The 22,048-nt window shown below is 33.7% G+C and overlaps 2 protein-coding genes across 3 annotated transcripts; both read left to right on the top strand.

The window, feature by feature from the left end:
- The first annotated feature begins 6,653 nt into the window (after positions 1-6,653).
- On the top strand, positions 6,654-12,541 carry LOC139844284 (helicase protein MOM1-like). 2 transcript variants are annotated; one of them, XM_071834499.1, is made up of 12 exons: positions 6,654-6,808; positions 7,610-7,894; positions 8,044-8,119; positions 8,841-8,944; positions 9,040-9,098; positions 9,243-9,370; positions 9,761-10,015; positions 10,218-10,301; positions 10,397-10,681; positions 10,769-10,939; positions 11,455-12,353; positions 12,480-12,541. In XM_071834499.1, the coding sequence occupies exons 2-11, from the start codon at positions 7,617-7,619 to the stop codon at positions 12,325-12,327; spliced, it is 2,313 nt and encodes a 770-aa protein (XP_071690600.1). In that variant the 5' UTR covers positions 6,654-6,808; positions 7,610-7,616; the 3' UTR covers positions 12,328-12,353; positions 12,480-12,541. The 2 variants fall into 2 exon arrangements, with proteins under 2 accessions (XP_071690600.1, XP_071690599.1); XM_071834498.1 differs by having other exon boundaries at positions 10,167-10,301.
- Positions 12,483-14,561, top strand: LOC139844285 (uncharacterized). The gene is made up of 4 exons (XM_071834500.1): positions 12,483-12,541; positions 12,893-12,994; positions 13,106-13,322; positions 13,727-14,561. Exons 3-4 carry the CDS (start codon positions 13,169-13,171, stop codon positions 14,206-14,208), a joined length of 636 nt encoding a protein of 211 aa, XP_071690601.1. The 5' UTR covers positions 12,483-12,541; positions 12,893-12,994; positions 13,106-13,168; the 3' UTR covers positions 14,209-14,561.
- Positions 14,562-22,048: the final 7,487 nt, after the last annotated feature.

Below are 22,048 nucleotides of genomic sequence, written 5' to 3'. Positions count from 1 at the left end.
AACCTGCATTGGCGACTTAGGAGTCTCCCATTTCTTGACTGTTTCTATCTTCGCAGCCAAAAGTCACACTTCGAAAAAACTTCGCATATGACTGCTCCTTCCTGAGCATCTCTAGTATTAAACGGAGATGTTGTTCATGTTCTCCCTCGTTATTATAATATACCAAAATATCATCAATGAAGACAATAGCAAACTTGTCCAGATATGACTTACACACACGGTTCATGAAATCCATGAACACTGCCGGTGCATTCGTCAATCCAAACGGCATTACGGTAAATTCATGATGTCTGTAGCGTGTTCTAAACACTGTCTTCGGTATATCTGTCTCTTTTACTCTTATTTGATGGTAACCTGACCTCAGATCATCTTAGAGTAACATGCTGATCCTTGAAATCGATCAAACAAATCATCAATCCTTGGTAACGGATATCTATTCTTGATAGTCAGGTTATTTGATACCATGTAATCGATACAAAGTCTCATAGATCCATCCTTCTTCATTACAAAAAGAACTGGAGCTCCCCATGGCAAAGAAATCGATCGAATGAATCCTTTGTCTAAAAGCTCTCGTAACTGACTAGACAGCTCTTTCAATTCTAAAGGTGCAAGCCTATTCGATGCACGTGCTACAGGCGCCACTCCCGGCATTAAGTCAATTAGAAATTCTGCGTCTCTATGCGGTGGAAGACATGGTAATTCTCTCGGAAGGACCTTAAGGAAAATTTCTAACGGTTGGTACATCTTCGGGCTCTTAACTACTTATTCAACTTTGCTGATATGTGCCAGAATTGCGAGACATCCTTATCTCATGTACATCTGGACCTTCGAGCAATTAATGTAACGCAACGGCGTACTGATCTTCTCTCTGTACACCATCATTGATTCGTCTTCAGTAAAAGGAATTCGAATGGTCTTCTGGTCGAACAGCCTCGGTTGTGTCTCAGATAACCAGTCCATTCAAACCACAAGGTCAAATAAAGAAATATGGTAGTCCAAGTAAAATAATTTAACTCCAAGCATCACTCAAGTATATTTCTATTGCAATGGCTCGGCAATCGTCGAAAAAAGTACTGTCCGGTTCAGAAAGTTGTTATGAGCTTAATGGTATGGGACTTAGCTTCTAATTTGCAAAGGATTAGGAGCAATCGTTGATTAAAGTTTGGGGTGAGTTTCGGGTGAGAGACGTTTACGATGGGAGTGTACGATCAAACTTCTTAAAGCAGGACCTCCTTAAACTATAATGACACCAATCATGATGCATTTTATTCCCAGTTAATAGTTCCATAGGGTTCACGTTGTCTAAGGAAGATATTGGATTCCAAATGTTGTAACAGAATGCTCTAGCGATAAAGTTTCTATCGGCACCGATGTTGACAATATATAAAGATTATGATTGCTGAGTAAGAACAGACTCGTGAAGAACTTCACTGAAGTTGATGTTGATAGCAGGGTGAGTTATCAGACTTGTCCCACGTCGGTGGGGGAGAAGAACGGAATACCCTTCATTGGAGAAGGTGTTAATACCTCTTCCGGTAAACTAGTATTGGAAAGCAAATTCGTGAAGCCGCGGGTAGCTGAATGATAGGAAAGTCGGACGTTAAGTAGAAAATATCTACTAAGGATTTCGCAGGCTGTTACAAGAAATTCATCCTCTAGAGATATATCAGAAATGAGTCGTGATGCATAGTAGCTAGTAGTAAATCATGGAGGTGCTAGTAGTGATGAGTAGTATTTAGCCGTGGTAAGTAGTAATGGGTGGCATCAAGTAGTAACTAGTGATTACAAGCAGTGAGAAGTAGGTGATCGGTCGAGACTAGTAGTGAGAGGCGGCGTTGTGTAGTAGTAAGCAACGATAAGTAGTGATATGAGATGATTAGTATGTTCTAGCAGTGTCTTCGTAGTTCCAAGTAGTGATCGGTGGTGGCAGACAGTGTCGAGTAGTGACGAGTTGTGACGTGATTATATGTTTCTTATAGGTTATAATAACAATTAATGCGCACAGTGTAAATTTCTACTCATATTTGAGATTATACGGTTCATGTTCTAAACGGTGTTTATCCTAGTAATCTACTTGACTCGCTCCCAATTTTTAATTTTACGATGTCGAAACTTGTATATGAGTTACCGTAATGTAATCCCGGTCATTACATTACGCTATCTCACATATCCATTCGACATTACTGCGTAAGTTCAAGATGGCATAGTCAACTTAATTCTCTTAAGTGTCGCGTCGTGTGTACGTATGTGATTCGTGATATCATATATCTAGTCCAGGTCCATATCATTATGGGTATAGATGCGTATATGCATGTGATATATATTATGTAGCCATACGTGTAACATAGTAGAGCAAGCAGTGCAAGCATGGCGTATAACAGTCATTCAAAGTACACGGCTATAGACTAGACCCACTAATGCGCCTACGGTTAGCACACTAATGTATCCTAGTTCCCTATAGCCAAAGCTCTGATACCAAATGTAATACCCCGTCAGAATCCACTAACGGCGTATTAACTCTGGTCCCAATGCTTGGCTTGACTTCTACATAACAACAAGGTTCTACAGCGGAAGCAACTAATACATGAGATAAAACATGCAAAATGGATCAACATAAAGTTGAGTGAATCTACAGGTTTGAGTAAATAGTTCTCGTATGTTTCATAAAACAGTTTCCATAAATCGTTTGTCGAAAATCATTTCTCAAAATCATTTATCTGAATAAACCGCTAAGGTTTAATCTCAAAAGTTTGCATATAGCAAATGCTAAGTAATAAACTATTTGTAAGATGTCAACTTTTAACTGTGAGTGACATCAAAAAGTTCTTTTTATTTCATCTGTTTGTAGACATTTCCATGTCTAGTTTCAAGTTTGTAAACATCATGTTTAAGTAACATTCTTCGTAAGTTAGGCCACGAGATTTCTGAAAAGCTTCGTAATAATATACACTTATCATGAGCACTTGATTATAAAGCTTTAACCTTTGCGTAGGCCGAGCCCACGTCTTTAGTTTACCCTATCATGGCGCTACACCGATAAAGTGTACGAGTAACAACAAAATAGACGCCTATTATGTTTAGGCGAGGTTTGTCAAACCTAACGGTACCGTCCCAATAAGTCGAGCTTACAAAGTAACTAATATAATCAAGCTAAGGGATTTTTTATCTGAACTCATATGTATATTCTTGGTAAGTTACTCGTGCCTAATATGTAATATAGTTGTAAAAACAGTTTAAGAAATAGTTTCAAAAGCAACATGTATCTCATCCCAAAAATGTTGATGAAAAAGGGACTGTAGACTCACCTTAGCAAAAGCACCTGAAATATCTTAGCAAAACGTACTGTAGTCGAACAATCTTGACCGAACAACGCAACCTAATCACGTAAGTCATCTTAAGTATACACATATAGGTCATACTATGTCAACCCATAATGTACGCAAAGTCCAAGTGCTCATACTGACTCAACGAACAAGTAAAAGTCAACTAATCCAAGCAAGTCAACAAAAGTCAACAAAAGTCAACCAAAGTCAAACCAAAAGTCAACTCGGTAAAAGTGGTCAAATAAAGTCAAACATATCAGTAGGTCATGCAAACATGGTCAACATGTCAAACCTAGGTCAAGTATCACTTTACAGCTCATCGTTAAGCAAATTGCACATTCGCAGTTTAAAGCATGCCTTCGAAATACGTACATCGTAGAAAGATTCAACTATAGCTCATAGCACACAAACCATAAAATTATGACCAACTCCAGATCACATCTATACTTAAAATTGATTTCAAAAAGTCCAGCTAAAGCCTCATACGATAATTAAAAGTCAGAAGGGGTCTAGTTACGGTTTACTAAATCAGTTTTAGCACGCGCATCAGTTTTGAAATATTTCTCAGAAAATATAGAAAATAGATTTTGACGAATGGCCAATTGGAGTCATCTCAAAACATTCCAATATTTTAGTGGTAAAATAATCAAACATATCTATTTAGCCAATTCGTACAGTTTAATCAATCTTTACAGACCTTCCAGTTTTGTTCATCAAACAGACATATCACTTAGATGAGCATATATCTCATGGCAATTCATGTTTTCGCAAGTTCGCATACAAATGAAATGTGTCAAGTAACATAAAAACTAACATATTCCAGAAGATCAAAGTCTTATTCAACTCCTAGTTCACTATAGGAATTTTTGTTTAACATTCAAATCAGTTTCAGCTCACTAAACAATACGAATCTTTGTTTTAACATATCGGAAGCATTACAAAAGCGTTTAACGTAAATCTTAAGTCTAACATTCATGGTTTTTTGCAAGGAATACAATAGTACACTTTTCATTAGCCAAATCAAAAAGCACACAACTCAGAAAATTCGGATTACATGTGAAACCCTAACGAAACTTCGATTAAGCATATCTTGAGCATACGATAACGAAATCACGCAAATCCAAAGTTCAAATTTATTAATTTTTCGAGATCTATCCATCTAGATACAATACAAGATCAGTACACAAACTCATATAATCATATTCATAACAATCATATTCGGTTTTCATAACAAAGACAACAATCGAGCAAATTAACGATTAACGACAACTCTAAACGCAATCAATTGAGCACTAGACTCTTATACACCATATAATTGAACAAAAATCAGTTCTAATAAGATTAGGGTTAGTGTTTATACCTTAAAACACAAATCAATTAGTACTAGCGTGTAGAGGACGATCAAGGGAAGCACTTTCGTGTAGAACGCAAGAGCAAATAATCAAAATTGAATGGAGTTATGATATGGATGATGATCGACGATGAAGATGATGATATGTGGCTGTAAATTTCGTGGCTCTAGGGTAAGGGGGAATAAATGAGTGTATTTCCCTAATTAGGAGTTTTAACGGTTAGCTTTTGGACCCTAATTAAGGTTAAATGGACACTAGGAGAAATAATAGCCCAAAATAAACCAAATGAGGCCCCCTTCTTGTGGATTTCGGCCAAGGGCTATAAAAAGGGAGTTATTGGACTCACCAATGTTGCTAGATAAATTCCCTAAGTGTATCCACTAAGTGTCGTTAGCCGAAAACGCAAACCGGATCGATAAACGTTAATTTCTCGCGTTCTTAATCTATATAAATTCTAATAAATTAAAAGTATGTTTAAAACATAATAATTACATAAAATAATTATTAAAAGTGAAATACTATTCGTTTCGTTATTTTCTTGTACACGTGTGGTCCATTTCGAGTACCGTTAACCGTACCGGATCTCCGGAACGTTAATTAGTCGTTGAAACGAATTCACCGGGTTTAATTTACTAAATAAATAACAAATTAAATAAGTTTTTCATAAAGTCAATAATTATTAAAAATAATTATTTTATCGTTTTTCAGAGTTCTGTAAACTGAAAAGCTTTCTAGGCGATTAACTTAATCGTAACGTTTTCTAGTTATTTCGCTATCCGAAACAAGTTCATAAATTAATATAACATGTTAATCCAAGTAATCCAATAGGATCAAGTATGCATTTAAATCAAATAAACACATAAAGTTCTAAGTAATCACCGTTAAATATTTAACGAACAAGTAACGATAGTAACGGAAAAAGTCGGGTTGTTACAACACCCATCCGTATGGTTGCAAGACTCATCCGTAGGGATAAAGTCTGCATCTGTACGGACGCAGTTCATCTGCAGCAGTAGCAGGTTTTCGAGCTAAATCACCCAAATCTCGTTTTGCACTGTTTTGACACTAAAACTAGTATAGAAAACACATACAGACCATATGTAAACAATTTGATTTTTTTTAATGATGTTTGTGTGAATATTATATCATTAATTGAGCAAGATAACTAGATATAATATATTGAAGTTTGATATTCATTATAGCCTCTATGTTTTCAATGGTGTCGACTCTTCACGTGAAAATGAAATTTCTACAATGATTACTTGAAGAAATTGGCTAATTGCTAAACGCGCTACTTACGACTCAAATGTTCGTTTGAATATTGATATGTAGATTTTGGATTGTAGGAATGAATGTTGAATTCTAGTGCTTATCGTTGAATGAAATGTATGGTTGTTCATATGGACTAAATTATTTAAAGTGATGATTTTTCCCTCACATGTGTGGCACATGTGGGGGTTAACATTAAAAACTTAACGGAAGTTAGGTTGGAGTATCAATCACAAAAGTTAGACAATGCATAGATACTATCTATTCAAAAAATTAAGTTTAGGTACTGTCAAGAAAATATAAACAAATCACAAGTACCAACGGCATAATTTTTCCTTAATATTTTCCCCGAAAAAAAAAAACTTAATTACTCCCTCCGTCCCAGATTAATTGTCCGCAGAAAAAAACACACAGTTTAAGAAATGTCATTTTCACACTGTAATTTTTCCTAACTTTACAGTTTTACCCTCAATCAATTAATTAGAAAATCCTCTAACATTTGTAATTTAACTAATTCATTAGGGACAATATTGTAAACTTCGTTAAATTTCCTTTCCATTTTTAAAAGTGAACAATTAATTTGTAACGGTAGGAATACTGTATGGTTAATCTGAAATTTAATTTATTTCCGTGAACAAAAGGACAAAATAAACCCCGCTACAAACATTCCTATGGCCAGTGCGTCTGCGCGATAATGACTGTAAAATTATCCAATAACAGAAACCCCAATTTTTGTTACAGGACCACACCACCATTTTATACGGAGTATCTGTAAAGCTTTATATATATGTATATACTTCAAGAATACAACATAAACCCTTGTTGATTTTTGATCAAATAGAATGATAAGTTTGTAAGAGCAAGGTAAGTAATAACAGAATTAGTGCATATATTTCATTTTATATCTTCGAGTTGTTTGATATGAAATCAACAAATGGTAATTATAGCAAAAACAGAGTATTAATGTTGCAGGAGAAATGGTGAAATGTAATTTTATTTTTACTTTTGAAAGGACTTTTTGAAGCTCTAAATTATCACATACACCAGTGTATATACATGTATGTATATGTATTTACCACGTGTATATGTTGATTTAGGGCTTTTGGTGTTTTCAGCTAATTCCTTATTTCAATTAATTTTTGTTACTCTGTATATACATTTTTAATTTTAATTTTAATTTTTATGTATTGGATGTATATGCTTATGAATGTATGTCTATTCATATTCATACATATATATAATATACATATACAATTTGCATATGTATAATATAATATATTGATACTTTGTGCATACATATTTATATATCTGTATGATGTATATGTGCATGAATCTATGTCTATACATACATATAAACATATAAATTATACATAATTATTAATATAATATATTATATTATATATGTTTGGATTGGATTGGAAGTATATGCATGTATTTGTAGGGTTTATTAAGGGTATGATTTAATGACATGGCTGCTGACTATGAGCTTGATGCTCCCATATCTCATGTCTGTATTGATTTATTTTTATTTATTATTATTTTATTTTTTTGGTATTTTGTCAACTAATTTATGATTTCATTTGTCATGGTTCCCTAACAGTGATACTTTTTGCTAGCCTAAACTGATGCTATTTAAGTTTAATAATTAATAAATTATAAATGTAGAGAAGAAATGTTTTCAAAAATGTTGATGTCGGAGAAACGAGAAAAGCTTAAGGCGTTAGTGAATTCAAGGTTATATTTGAAGAAGAAGAAGAGGAAGCACAGATCACTGTATAATGTTGATAAAAATGAGATTTTGGGCAGCAAATATATAAAACGAAAAAGATTAAATGAAAATGTGAACAAAAAATCGTTCAAAAAAGTTGGAAGAAAGTTGAAGTTAAAGCAAGTTGTCGGGTTAATCGAACGAGAGTCTGGTTCGTGTTCTATACATAATAACAACACAAGGTATTTTTATTTTGTTTTGCAATATTGACAGTTGTTATTAGTTTTCATTTTTACAAGAGTTTGATTAATTTTGTGTCTTAATGTATATGATATATGTTATATTTAGCATGTCTCTGAATTATTAAGGATGTTGCATTGCTTTTTTGTAGGGTTGTGTTAGATTCGGAAGTAATTTGCCCTCACAATCAAGATTCTGCAAACGAGCCTTCACATATTGCTTCAGCGGTATATTATTTAACAGTGCATTCTCGAGCCTTTTTACGCGTGAAAAGGATATGAAACAGAGCGAGTTAAAAATAATACAGTTTTTATATCAAGCGGAAAGGATTAGATGGAAAGTACATGAGTTTTTTTTGTTAACTTCGAGCTTTTTGTTAGCAACTTCCACCTATTTTGGGCGGATTGGAAGGGAAATCTATGGATTTATCTTAATATCTTAAGATCATTTTGTTTTGATCCAAGAATTTTAATGTTTACTAAATAGTAATATCACTATTTTCTGAGTTTTAGGTTTGTTTCTCTATCATGGTTTGTTCCATGTTAGGTATTAACTAGATGGTGGCAAAATTGCGGGTCAGGTAGGTAGTCGGAGTCAGACGGAGAATGTCCGACTTTTTTGAACTAAGAAAATAACTAGCTTGTCAAATATAATCTTATTCTTGAATAAATCCTGGATGTTTTATGATCCAAACATACTTTTGGTGACTTTTGACCCGTTTATTTTTTAAAGCATTTTTTGACTTTACAAGATTAACGTGTTAGAATGAATGACATGGATTATCTGATTTCATAAGTTAAAGGTTTAATCATGCGACCTTAACAAACATGATTAAACGATTATCTGCAATACTGACACATGTTTATAGGAAATTAGCCAGTAGTTCATATTATAAAATTCAGTTAGTTAAAAATTTATGACCTTTTTTTTTTGTAATGCATGGTGTAGGATGATATGGCGTGTGAGACTCTGGTTGAAAAGGGTAAACCTGTTGAAATTGATTACGGGTCGAAATGTTTATGTGCAATCTGCATGACTGGTGAAGATCTTTTGTGAGTAACAAAAATATTACCTTAATTCTTCATATTCTTCATATTTTCATCCTTTTTATACATATTTATAACTGAATAAATTTACAAATTTGTAGGTTATGCCCTCAACGAGGATGGCTTTGTGGCTCATGCATAAAAAAGAAGACCGAATCTTGTGAGCATTCTGTTTCATTGGATCACAATTTTGTAAATTCTTTTGGGTTAATATTTTTGGAAGTTTACAATTTGAACAAGATGAGGAAAGTGTTATCTTCTTGATTATGTATTTATTGATACAAGTTAGTTATGCATGTTACAGGCAGTTGTGAGTTATCTGAGTTACCATTCGAGGTTTCAAGTGAAACACGTAATCATGTACTTCCGTATATTAATAAACTTCGTGATTATTGGCACCGAGGTCATAATGCTATTATCTTTGACTGCCAGGTAACTTTTTGATATATATAGTTATCAATCGATAATTGGGCGGGTCACTTAAGGGCTCAAAATAGATATTGGTTGAAACAGGCTCATATTAGTTCGTCTGGTCCACAAGTTTTAATGCATAAATAATGCTTTCAATGTGATAACAAAAACACTTAATACTATATATTTTTAAGTAAACTGTTGCATGAGGTTTCATGAAAAGGATTTGGGCAATTACAGTTCATTTGACCCATTTGCCTTTTCACAAGTTTTTTAATCTGATCCCTATGAGACTAAAATAACTGTTGATACTTAACAGGTCAAAATTGCCACCTCTAGGCGATACTATATTCATCTTTTTATTTCACATAATAAGTCAAAACTGATTACTTTACAAACTGGATGTTGCAGGACCGGCTACGTAAGGTGGTATTTTTCGTACTATCGTTACTGGATAACGTGAAAAAACCTATCCTAATCATAACTGCTACAAATGCTATATCCTCATGGGAGGCCGAATTTTCAAAATGGTCTAAGCTCACTAATTTCATAACATACAAAGGGAGCAACGATGCCCGGGCCCGCATTAGATCAAACGAATTTTACAGTGAAAATGCGTCTGTGAAATTTCAAGTGCTTTTATCTTCTCGAGACAATACCGTTGAGGTACATTATAATATTATATGGTATATAGTTATAATCATTTGAAACTAATATATACCATTTTGGGTCAACCCGACCCATTTCAACTGCACCAAAGAAGTACATGTTTGACCCATTACTCAAAATGATATTCATGTTATTAATTATGTTGCAGGATCTTGAAATTATTAATCAAATTAAATGGGAATTAATTGTGATTGACCAGAGCCCCAAAATCTCAACACATCATGAAAAACTTAAGTTGCTTGAGGCTGATATGAAGCTACTAACAATCACTAGTGGAATAACGGTATGTTTTTTTTTATAAATTTTTTACTTTCCTTGTTTATTTATTACGATGATATGTTGACTTTTCGTTTGACCTAATCACGAGGACGGTTTCAGGACTACCAAAGTATTCTTTCGTTGCTTGATCCTATGTTTGAAGAGATAGATACAGACGTATGTAGGAAAACTAATACTACTTGCAAATTGAAAGAAAAGCTGTCACCTTTTATTGCGTTTGAGTACAAGTACACTCATGAGTTCAAAGAGTATTGGGTCCCGGTTCATCTTTCTCGTATGCAAATCAAACAATATTGTTCATTGTTAGATTCAAATATTGAGGTACTTTCGTCATGTTTATGGGACAGTTCTCCACTACATGACATTCTGACCCAAACCCAAAAGGTCATTTTGGCTAGCTTTTGAGTACTATGATTGATAATTGATATTTTGTTGTAAATGTTTACCGATTTGTATGGTTATTATTTACAGTGTTGTGACCACCCGTATCTAGTGGACCCTACTTCGCGTAATTCGTCTAAAAAAGATGAAGCGGTTGATACATTGGGTGCTGAAATCAATGTTAGTGGCAAACTGCAACTTCTTGACAAGTTTTTGTTAGAGATTGAACGGCGTAGATTAAGAGTACTTGTTCTTTATCAGGTAACATTTTTTTTTTCTTTTAACTTAGTCTGCATATTGAGAGTATTTCGTTTTTTCGATATACTACATATATTTTGTGATGCAGATGTCAAAAAATGGGTGGTTTGGGTAATGGGTCAAATTGGGTTTGTATAGGAGGGTTTAACTTAACATCACTTTTTGTCAAGTATGTTGTTTCTTTTTTTGCAAGAGCTACTTTGTCAAGTATAATTATAATTAATATATAATCTGAATATAAATGTTGTAGAAGGTTATCAAGTATACTCTGGGCCACAAAACTTGATTTCCTCACTTTAATTTATTATTTTAAATCTGGAGAATTCGTTATTATGAACTTTAGATGATATTATTTTAAGTTAATAATGTGTTATATTATCAAGTGCATACACACTATAACTTTGTGTGGGAAGATGAACGAATACGGAGTTTGATGTGTTATACTTTCTTATTTGGTTTTAAAACCTCGACCTGTTGAACTCACTTGACCCATTTTGATCACCCTTTATTTGATGCAGTCGGTAGCTAGTTCTGAAAAGATATCGACTGGTGATATTTTGGATGATCTCGTCGATCGAAGATTTGGCCAAGATTTTTACGTAAGAATCCCTGAAAAGCTTGTTAGCAAATCTCTATGTAAAAAGAAAAAACAAGTGTTGGAAGACTTCAACAATCTGCAAAGTACAAAGTTCATATGCCTACTCGATTATCACTCTTGTCATTCAAGCATTCGTCTTTCAAACGTAGACGTTGTGATTCTTTTCAACAGTAATTGGAACCCTTTGAACGACATAAAAGCCATGCAAAGGATCACTTACGATTGTGGGCCCGTTAGAGTCTTTCGGTTATATTCAGCGTTCACATTAGAAGAAAAATCGCTCATTTTTTCAAAAGAAGGAACAATTCTTGATGTGAATGACTATAATAATAATTCGACACTGTTTCAACAACTTTTAGCATGGCGTGTGTCTTACTTATATAGTAAACTCGAAAGTGAAACTGAAGATTCTGAAGGTTCGTTATCGTTTATAGATAATTTGGTTGGTGAGCTGTCATGTTTGTTGCGAGAGAAGAGTGATGAAGCGGGACCCACAAGCTGTTCAAATATATCTGAAGCAGAACTTAAAGATGGAAGTTATTCTGGAAGTATGACGTTGTTGGGTGAAACGAAAAACAAAAGTAGTTCGATTGAATACGAGTTGATAAATGATGAACCTATGACGTTTTGGACTAATTTGATAACAGATAATCATCAAAAACAGACAAATTCAAGTAACAGGTTATCTCGAAGGGTTCAAAATTCGACCAAAAACACTGGTTTCTGGTATGAAGATGATGAAATTTTTTCTGTTACTATAAAAAGAAAGCCTAAGAGCATAAGGAAAGTGTGATAACACCAAGAAAAGAAAAATTTCAGGTTAGACTACTATTTATATGATACAAAAAAGGGAATTTTCAAATAAGTTATCTACTTTATTATTATTCAAGTAATATAATCATTTGTGTGGTTAATTCTGTTAATATTGAGACAATGTTCATACAGGGTGGTGTGCACTACGTATTGGCGGTCATCGATCATCTAAACGATTAACTACCCCAAGACAGGTACTTGACAACATTATTTAAGAATACAGACTGAATACTCATTCTATAATAGTTAAGGGACTAATTATGTAAGTTTATTAGGTTGGTTGTTAGTACTGTTTTGTTAGTTAATAGTGGTTAGTTAGTTAGTTAGTTAGTTAGCCGTTTTCTATACTTACTGTAATCTTTTCTTAACAATGTAACTTCTGCATATATCATATTATTGCGTTTACTGGCTTGATGAAGATGGTTTTTACATGTTCAATGTAAAATAGGATACGCTTTTTCTCGTTTTGTTACTGAATTTCAGATTTTATTAGTATTACAGTTATTAAAAAGTAGTTTTTTTTTTTTTTTTTTATGTTATGCCAGAAGAAAAAACGTGCGCATACTTCTAGGCCAACACCTCTTGGAACCGAATTAGAAAGAATTCGAAAGGAACAAGATGACATCACCAAATTACATCAAGAAAAGGTTTTTTTTTTTTTCCTTTTTCAAAGTGCTTTTTTTCTTCTTTTAATTAGCTAATTAATTAATGAAACTGAATCGAATTGCATCATGATAATGGATGTTATTTATATGCAGAAATCGTATCTCCTTTCGGAATGTGAAAAAGAGATATTAGAGATACGGAAGACGTATGATGCAATGATCGAGGAATTTGAGACGAGTTCGTTGAATGAAATGAAGATTTTTGAAGATTATTACAAGCTTGTTTGTGCCAATAACACATTGGCCGATCTTTTGGGACGTTATTGTGATGATACTCCCAATGCACGTGTTTTGAAGAAAAACGATAGAGGTGCGTAACCTTCTATTAGTGTAATTAGCATTTACTAATAGTGATAGGGGTCAAAATGGGTCTTTTTTGACCCGAACTAATGATTCTTTTTTGGTAAAATTATTGACCTGCAATACTCTTTGTACAAAGTTAACTTTCTACCTAAATATTTTGCGCGTCCAATGTGATTGCACTTCAGCTAATTACCGCCTTGTTTGACCCGTTTGATCTGACCCATTTGACCCTTTAACCTGAAACTGTCAATTCATAATTGGATGGGCTAAAATTACCACCTGTACTCATTAAGATAGAAGTTTAAAACAAGATTCTATATAGACAATAATTTCTAACATCACAAGTTACATACAAGTTCTTTAACTCACATTATGATTTTTTTTTTTTTCTTCTGTTTCTTTTGATTACAGAAACGGGCACATTACAAATTCCCGACATCTCTGCATCTGCATATGCTCGACCAGTGAAACCATCTACAACCAGCGGGCCCAACACTACTTTCTCTAGGCCAAGTCCGGGTAAGTCGGGGGTACGGGCCCCAGCCCCACATCATCTAATTGCAAACCGGTCATTGTTCGCATCAAATTCTAGCCTCCAAACAACGCCAAAACCTTATGATCTTGAGTCATTTAACTCATCTACTTTAGGACCACCAGTGAACCCAAGCGAACCCATTTATAACCAGCGGTCCCACCTTTGTTTCTCCGGGCAAATTTCAGCCGGATTAGAAGAACGTGTTCCAACTCCTAATCTGAACTCAAACGCATCATTATTTACCTTGTTTAACAACCTTCCAACCACGCCTGACCCCCTTTTTCTTGATCCATTGCGCAACTTGACAACTTCTCCAAACACGCCCTTAAAGAAAGAAGATCTCGCCCGTTCAACCTGACAGATGTTACGATATTGGTTATCCTAGTCTTTCGTTCTAGGGCTAAAATCGCGACAATTCAGTTTCTCGGTAGCTTTTTCGGATAGTTTAGCGATCAGAATTTTAAAATAGTTAGCATACGACAGTGCGTACATGGTCGGCCAGCATAGATACAAGAACATGTTACATGATATCAAATTTTGTCGATCTTACGTGGGTACATGTAACAGTGACTTGACAGGGACATGTTACGTTACAAACACTGATGTTTATGCTACAATCTTTTGTTTATATTTTGCAGATGCATATCTTATCTGTTATGTTTGTTAAGCGTGGTTGTGTGCTTATGTAGTTATGTGAACAGATGCTATGAACTGTGCTTACTTATATATAACCTTTTTGTACTCTTGATAATGCTAAAAACGAACATATATTTCATAGCATTATTCTCCAAGAAAGACAATATTTTAGTTGGTATTGTTCGATTTACAAGCAATATTCGTTTAAATATTAAAAAGTGAAGACAAAAGGCAGATTCGACAAATTGAAGACAAAAAGGTCCAAAGAGCTAAAAAGTACAAGATACAACTAAAAAGGTTCAAAATATTGATGAGGAACGTCTCAAAATGACAAGAGTACAAGTTACAAGACGCAAAGTACACGATATAAAATAATACGCGAAGACGTCCGAAAATCCGGAACCGGGACCTGAGCCAAGAAGAAACGCCCGACGCAACGGACCAAAAATATCTAGTCTACTATGCACAAGAATATAATATAATATATATATAATTATATATAATTATATATTATTATTATTATTATTATTATATTACGTCGGCAAGAAGAAAACAAAGCAATTTGGCTGGATCCAGGGTGGCCATGCGACTCGCATGGCCAGAAGCACAAATCCATGCGAGTCGCATGGAGTGAAATTGCTGGTCAGGTCCTATATAAAGCCAGTTTTCTGCCGAGTTTTACACATAATTTTAATCTCTCTCAATATATACGATATATATATCTATAATTTATATTTTAATTTTAATTTTAATTTTAATTCTAATAATAAGGGTATGTTAGCGAATGTTGTAAGGGTGTAAGTCGAAATTCTGTCCGTGTAACGCTACGCTATTTTTAATCATTGTAAGTTATGTTCAACCTTTTTACATTAATGTCTCGTAGCTAAGTTATTATTATGCTTATTTAAAACGAAGTAATCATGATGTTGGGCTAATTACTAAAATTGGGTAATTGGGCTTTGTACCATAATTGGGGTTTGGACAAAAGAACGACACTTGTGGAAATTAGACTATGGGCTATTAATGGGCTTTATATTTGTTTAACTAAATGAAAGTTTGTTAATGTTAATATAAAGATTTACAATTGGGCGTCCCTATAAATTACCATATACACTCGATCGGACACGATGGGCGGGGTATTTATATGTACGAATAATCGTTCATTTAACCGGACACGGGAATGGATTAATAGCCACTAGAATAATTAAAACAGGGGTGAAATTACATTCAAGGGTAATTGGTGTAATTGTTAACAAAGTAGTAAAACCTTGGTTTACACGCAGTCGATAACCTGGTGTATTCATTAAACAAAGTATTAAAACCTTGTTACAATTCGAATCCCCAATTAGTTGGAATATTTAACTTCGGGTATAATAATAATTTGATGAGGACACTCGCACTTTATATTTATGACTGATGGACTGTTATGGACAAAAACCAGACGGACATATTAAATAATCCAGGACAAAGGACAATTAACCCATGGGCATAAAACTAAAATCAACACGTCAAACATCATGATTACGGAAGTTTAAATAAGCATAATTCTTTTATTTCATATTTAATTTCCTTTATTTTATATTTAATTGCACTTCTAATTATCGCACTTTTATTTATTTTATTTTATCGCACTTTTAATTATCGTACTTTTTAATTATCGCAAGTTTATTTTATCGCACTTTTATTATTCGCAATTTCATTATCATTATTTACTTTACGCTTTAGTTTAAGTCTTGTATTTATTTTATATTTTACATTAGGTTTTAACTGCGACTAAAGTCTTAAAATCGACAAACCGGTCATTAAACGGTAAAAACCCCCCTTTATAATAATAATATTACTTATATATATATTTGTATTTTTATAAAAGTAAACTAATATAGCGTTGAGCTTTGTTTAAAGATTTTCCTGTGGAACGAACCGGACTTACTAAAAACTACACTACTGTACGATTAGGTACACTGCCTATAAGTGTTGTAGCAAGGTTTAAGTATATCCATTCTATAAATAAATAAATATCTTGTGTAAAATTGTATCGTATTTAATAGTGTTTTCCTAGTAAAATAATAACTATTTTATATACACCTCGCTTAACATCAAGTATTTTTGGCGCCGCTGCCGGGGAAATTCGCCGAAGCGAAACGCCATATTTTTAATTTTTAAGTTATAATTAGTTTTGGTAAAATTTATATTTTTAAAAAAAAATTAAAAAATATATAAAAAAAAAAGAGCTTTTAAAATCGAAAAAAAAAAAAAATTTTTTAAGTATATTTTTAAGTTTTTCTTTTATTTTTACAAAATTATAAAGTATTTTAAGTTTATTTTTAAGTTTTTATTTTAATTATATATATATATATTTTATTTAAATTTAAAACAGAAAAAAAAAAGAAAATAAAATATTAAATATTACGTGACCTGTCATTTGAACCAGTCCAATTGAACCAGTTCAGGGTATCCATGCGACTCGCATGACCCACCCTCTTAAATCATGCGACTCGCATGAGGGGTCTGACAAGACCACAACCAAACCCTAATCACGCATTTATTACGGATAATATATTAATATTATTATCTAACCCTAATCTATTATCTATTATTATTATATTTAAGTTTTTAGTTTATTTTAATTAACTTAAAAACTAGTTTTATTATATATAATATTTAATACAAAAATATATAAAATATAAAAATAATATTTTTATAAAATCTAATATTTTTATAACTTTTTATAACTTTTATATTTTGTACCTTTTTAATCGTTGTAGCGTAATATTTGTATTTTTAGCTCATATTTAATTTTAAACTTAGTTTTTGCTATAGTTATTTTTACTCCTAGATTTTTAGGCTTTGCCGTAGAATTCCTTAAGTGCTTTTTCTTTAGACTAAGATTTAGGTGCTTTAGAATTTTGCGACGCCTTTTTAAGTTTTAGTTTCTTTTTAAGTCATTTCCATTTAGGATTTAGTTTTTCCTTGTAAGCTTTAATATTTTTAGACACCTTTTACTATGTACCAATTATCATTCCAATTAGTAATTTCAATTTGCGATTATAATTTTAAGTTAGTTGTAGTAATAAGGTTAAATTAGTTAAGTATTTTTAAGTTTTTATAAGTTTCTTTTATTTTTCCGTCACCTTTTATTTTTCAATCATTTTTCTTTTTCGACCTTTTGCGACGAACTCTTTTTCTCTCTTATTTCTCGCCATTCTAGTTTTAGGACATAGATTTTTATTCTACTTCTTATCTAAATTTCTTAAAATTACGAAAATTTATTTTGAGTAGTTAAATCGATAGACATCAAAATTTTCTGGTTCGTAGTAATAGTTGGATTTGTACGTGGACCGGGTTATTGGAGCCAAACAGTCCTCAATTATATTGAGACCAAACGAATCCTGCCCCTCTGCTGCATCTTTTGGCTATTCGAAACGTGGGCAAAATCAGAAAAGTCTATTGATTGGATAACTTATTATAATTTTTCTTTCCTTTTTAAAACTAATAGGATATTCAGTGAATGCACCGAGCAAGACGTTCATCACCTTTTGTACGTTCACCACCTGTAACTCGATCAAGACATCGTTTAACAAATATAACCGCCGTTGATTTTTCTTTAGAATCGTCATCCAGTCGACCAAGTACTTCAGTTCAAATTTCCGATAATCCATTTTTTGAACCCAACCTCACAATTGAGAATCCGGAAAATATTCAGGAACGGTTCGTAGATCCTGAACCACTAAACTTTCCTCCGGAGCCACCAATCATTCAAACAGAGATTGTTGAGGAACGAACCATTAAATCAGAATCATCTAGTGATACCGATTCAACAAATTCAATTATGGAGAATCTGGAACCTTTAAGTATGGAAGACCGAATGAGAGCTAAACGCACTGGCCAAGGTCACGCAATTACTCATCCAGACATTAATGCGCCAGATTATGAAATCAAAGGACAAATTCTACACATGGTGACTAATCAATGCCAATTTAGTGGTGCGCCGAAGGAAGATCCAAATGAACATCTACGTACCTTTAATAGGATCTGCACACTATTTAAAATACGAGAAGTGGAGGATGAACAGATATATCTCATGTTATTTCCCTGGACTTTAAAAGGAGAAGCCAAAGATTGGTTGGAATCGTTACCTGAAGGGGCGATCGATACATGGGACGTTTTAATTGACAAATTTCTTAAACAATTCTTTCCTGCATCTAAAGCCGTAAGACTTCAAGCAGAAATTGTTACATTCACACAAAAGCCAAATGAAACTCTATATGAGGCGTGGACAAGATATGGAAAGTTGTTAAGAGGATGTCCGCAACATGGTTTAGACACCTGCCAAATAGTACAAATATTCTACCAAGGATGCGACATCACTACAAGAAAAGACATAGATATAGCAGCTGGTGGTTCTATTATGAAGAAAACCGAAACTGATGCTTACAAAATTATTGATAACACTGCTTCCCACTCACATGAGTGGCACCAAGAAAAAGATATCATTAGATCATCTAAAGCAGCTAGAGCCGATTCTAGCCATGACTTAGATTCCATTTCCGCAAAGATAGATGCTTTCGAGAGACGAATGGAAAAGATGACTAAGGATATTCACTCAATACGAATTAGTTGTGAGCAGTGTGGAGGACCACATTTGACAAAAGATTGTCTCAGTATTGAATTAACAATGGAACAAAGAGAGAATATTTCATACATAAATCAAAGGCCTGGAAATAATTATCAGAATAATTATCAACCGCCAAGACCGATTTACAATCAAAACCAGAATTATAACCGAAATATTCCATACAACAACCAACAAGGTCCTAGCAATCAACAAGTATCCAATAATACTTACAATCAGCAAAGACCAAATTTTCAAAACAAACCACCACAACAAACCGATGATAAAAAGCCGAATTTAGAAGATATGATGACGAAGCTAGTTGAAACTCAAACGCAGTTTTTCACATCTCAAAAACAAACCAATGAACAAAATGCTCAAGCATTTAGAAATCAACAAGCTTCTATTCAAAATCTGGAACAAGAAGTAAGTAACCTAGCAAGGTTAATAGGTGAAAGAAAACCGGGAAGTTTACCTAGTGATACAAATGCTAACCCCCGGAATGAAACAGCTAAAGCTATTACCACAAGAAGTGGTACAACACTTAAACCACCAGAAATACCTGTAACTTCTGATGAAACCATTCCTACTCCACAAGAACCACAATCCGAGCAAGAAAAAGAAAAAGAACCGGTAGTTGAAAAGGTTAATGAAGATAACACAGTTAAGGATAAACCTTATGTTAAACCATACCAACCACCACTTCCTTATCCGAGTAAAATGAAGAAAGAAAAACTTGAAGCCGAGCAATCCAAATTCTTGGATATGTTTAAACAGATAAATGTAAATCTTCCTTTCATTGATGTGATTTCAGGAATGCCAAGATATGCTAAATTCTTGAAAGATCTAATCACGAATAGAAAGAAAATGGAAGAACTCTCGGCTGTTACTATGAATGCTAATTGTTCAGCAGTGCTGTTGAATAAGATACCAGAAAAATTATCTGATCCAGGAAGTTTCACAATTCCATGTTTTCTGGGTAGTCTTAGTTCAATAGAAGCATTGGCAGACTTAGGTGCTAGTATAAATCTAATGCCGTATTCACTATACGCTAAACTAGACCTTGGAGAATTGAAACCAACCAGAATAAGCATACAACTAGCCGATAGATCAATAAAATATCCTAGAGGGATAATGGAGAACATGCTAGTTAAAGTTGGTACTTTAGTATTTCCAGTAGATTTTGTTGTTTTAGACATGGAAGAAGATTCTCAAGTTCCTCTCATATTAGGAAGACCATTCTTAAACACGGCTAAAGCAATGATAGACGTGTTCGGTAAGAAACTGACCCTAAGTATAGAGGATGAGAGTGTTACCTTTTCAGTTGATAGAGCAATGCAACAACCACAATCTGCAGATGATACATGTTATTATATTCAAACTATAGATGCACATGCAGAATTATTAGAAGAATTTCCAGAATTACAAGGAACGGGAGAATGTTCTTTAGGAGAAAGTAATGAACCAATTGATGAAGCTGAAATGTTAGCTACACTTATAGCTAATGGATATGAACCAACAACAGAAGAAATTCAAATGCTAAAAGAAGAAGACAGATATCGATATAAATCATCGATAGAAGAACCTCCGAAATTAGAGTTAAAGCCACTTCCAAACCATTTGGAATACGCTTATTTACATGGTGAATCTGAATTACCTGTAATAATATCGTCTTCTCTTACTGAAAATGAGAAATCACAACTCATTTCTGTGTTGAAAGCTCATAAACCAGCCATTGCATGGAAGATTCATGATATTAAAGGAATAAGTCCTTCGTATTGCACACATAAAATCCTTATGGAAGAAGGTCATAAAACTTATGTGCAACGCCAACGAAGACTAAATCCTAATATGCAAGATGTAGTTAAGAAAGAGATTATTAAACTGCTAGATGCAGGTTTGATATATCCAATTTCTGATAGTCCATGGGTAAGCCCAGTTCAATGCGTACCTAAGAAGGGTGGCATGACTGTCATCACAAATGAGAAAAATGAGCTTATTCCTACTAGGACTGTAACAGGATGGCGTGTATGTATTGATTATAGAAAATTAAATGACGCCACCAGAAAAGATCACTTTCCCTTACCTTTCATAGATCAAATGTTGGAAAGATTAGCCGGAAATAGTTACTATTGTTTTCTAGATGGATTTTCCGGATATTTTCAAATTCCAATAGCACCCGAAGATCAAGAGAAAACCACATTCACGTGCCCTTATGGTACTTTTGCTTACAAACGCATGCCATTTGGACTTTGTAACGCCCCTGCAACCTTTCAAAGGTGTATGATGGCGATTTTTCACGACATGATAGAAGAATGCATGGAAGTATTCATGGATGACTTTTCAGTCTTCGGTGATACATTTAAATCATGTCTAGTTAATCTGGAACGAATGCTAATTAGATGCGAAAAATCAAATCTAGTACTTAATTGGGAGAAATGCCATTTCATGGTTAAAGAAGGCATCGTTCTTGGACATAAAATTTCAAAAGAAGGAATTGAAGTGGATAGAGCTAAAGTAGATGTAATTGCTAAACTTCCACATCCCACAAATGTAAGAGGAGTTAGGAGTTTTCTAGGGCATGCCGGTTTTTACCGACGTTTCATAAAAGATTTTTCTAAAATTGCCACTCCTATGAATAAACTCCTAGAAAAGGATGCGCCATTCATCTTTTCAGATGAATGTATCAAATCTTTTAATATTCTTAAAGAAAAACTCACTAATGCACCGATCATGATAGCACCAAATTGGAATCTACCATTTGAACTAATGTGCGATGCAAGTGATTTTGCAATGGGAGCCGTTTTAGGACAAAGGATTGAAAAACGATTTCAACCTATATATTATGCTAGTAAGACATTACAAGGAGCACAAACGAACTATACAACTACTGAAAAAGAACTCCTTGCTATTGTCTTTGCTTTTGACAAATTTCGATCATATCTCGTTC

This window comes from Rutidosis leptorrhynchoides, chromosome 4 (genome assembly GCF_046630445.1).
Source record: "Rutidosis leptorrhynchoides isolate AG116_Rl617_1_P2 chromosome 4, CSIRO_AGI_Rlap_v1, whole genome shotgun sequence".
NCBI lineage: Eukaryota > Viridiplantae > Streptophyta > Magnoliopsida > Asterales > Asteraceae > Rutidosis > Rutidosis leptorrhynchoides.
Note: the sequence above shows the minus strand (reverse complement) of the source record. Positions and strands in the feature narration are given on the sequence as shown.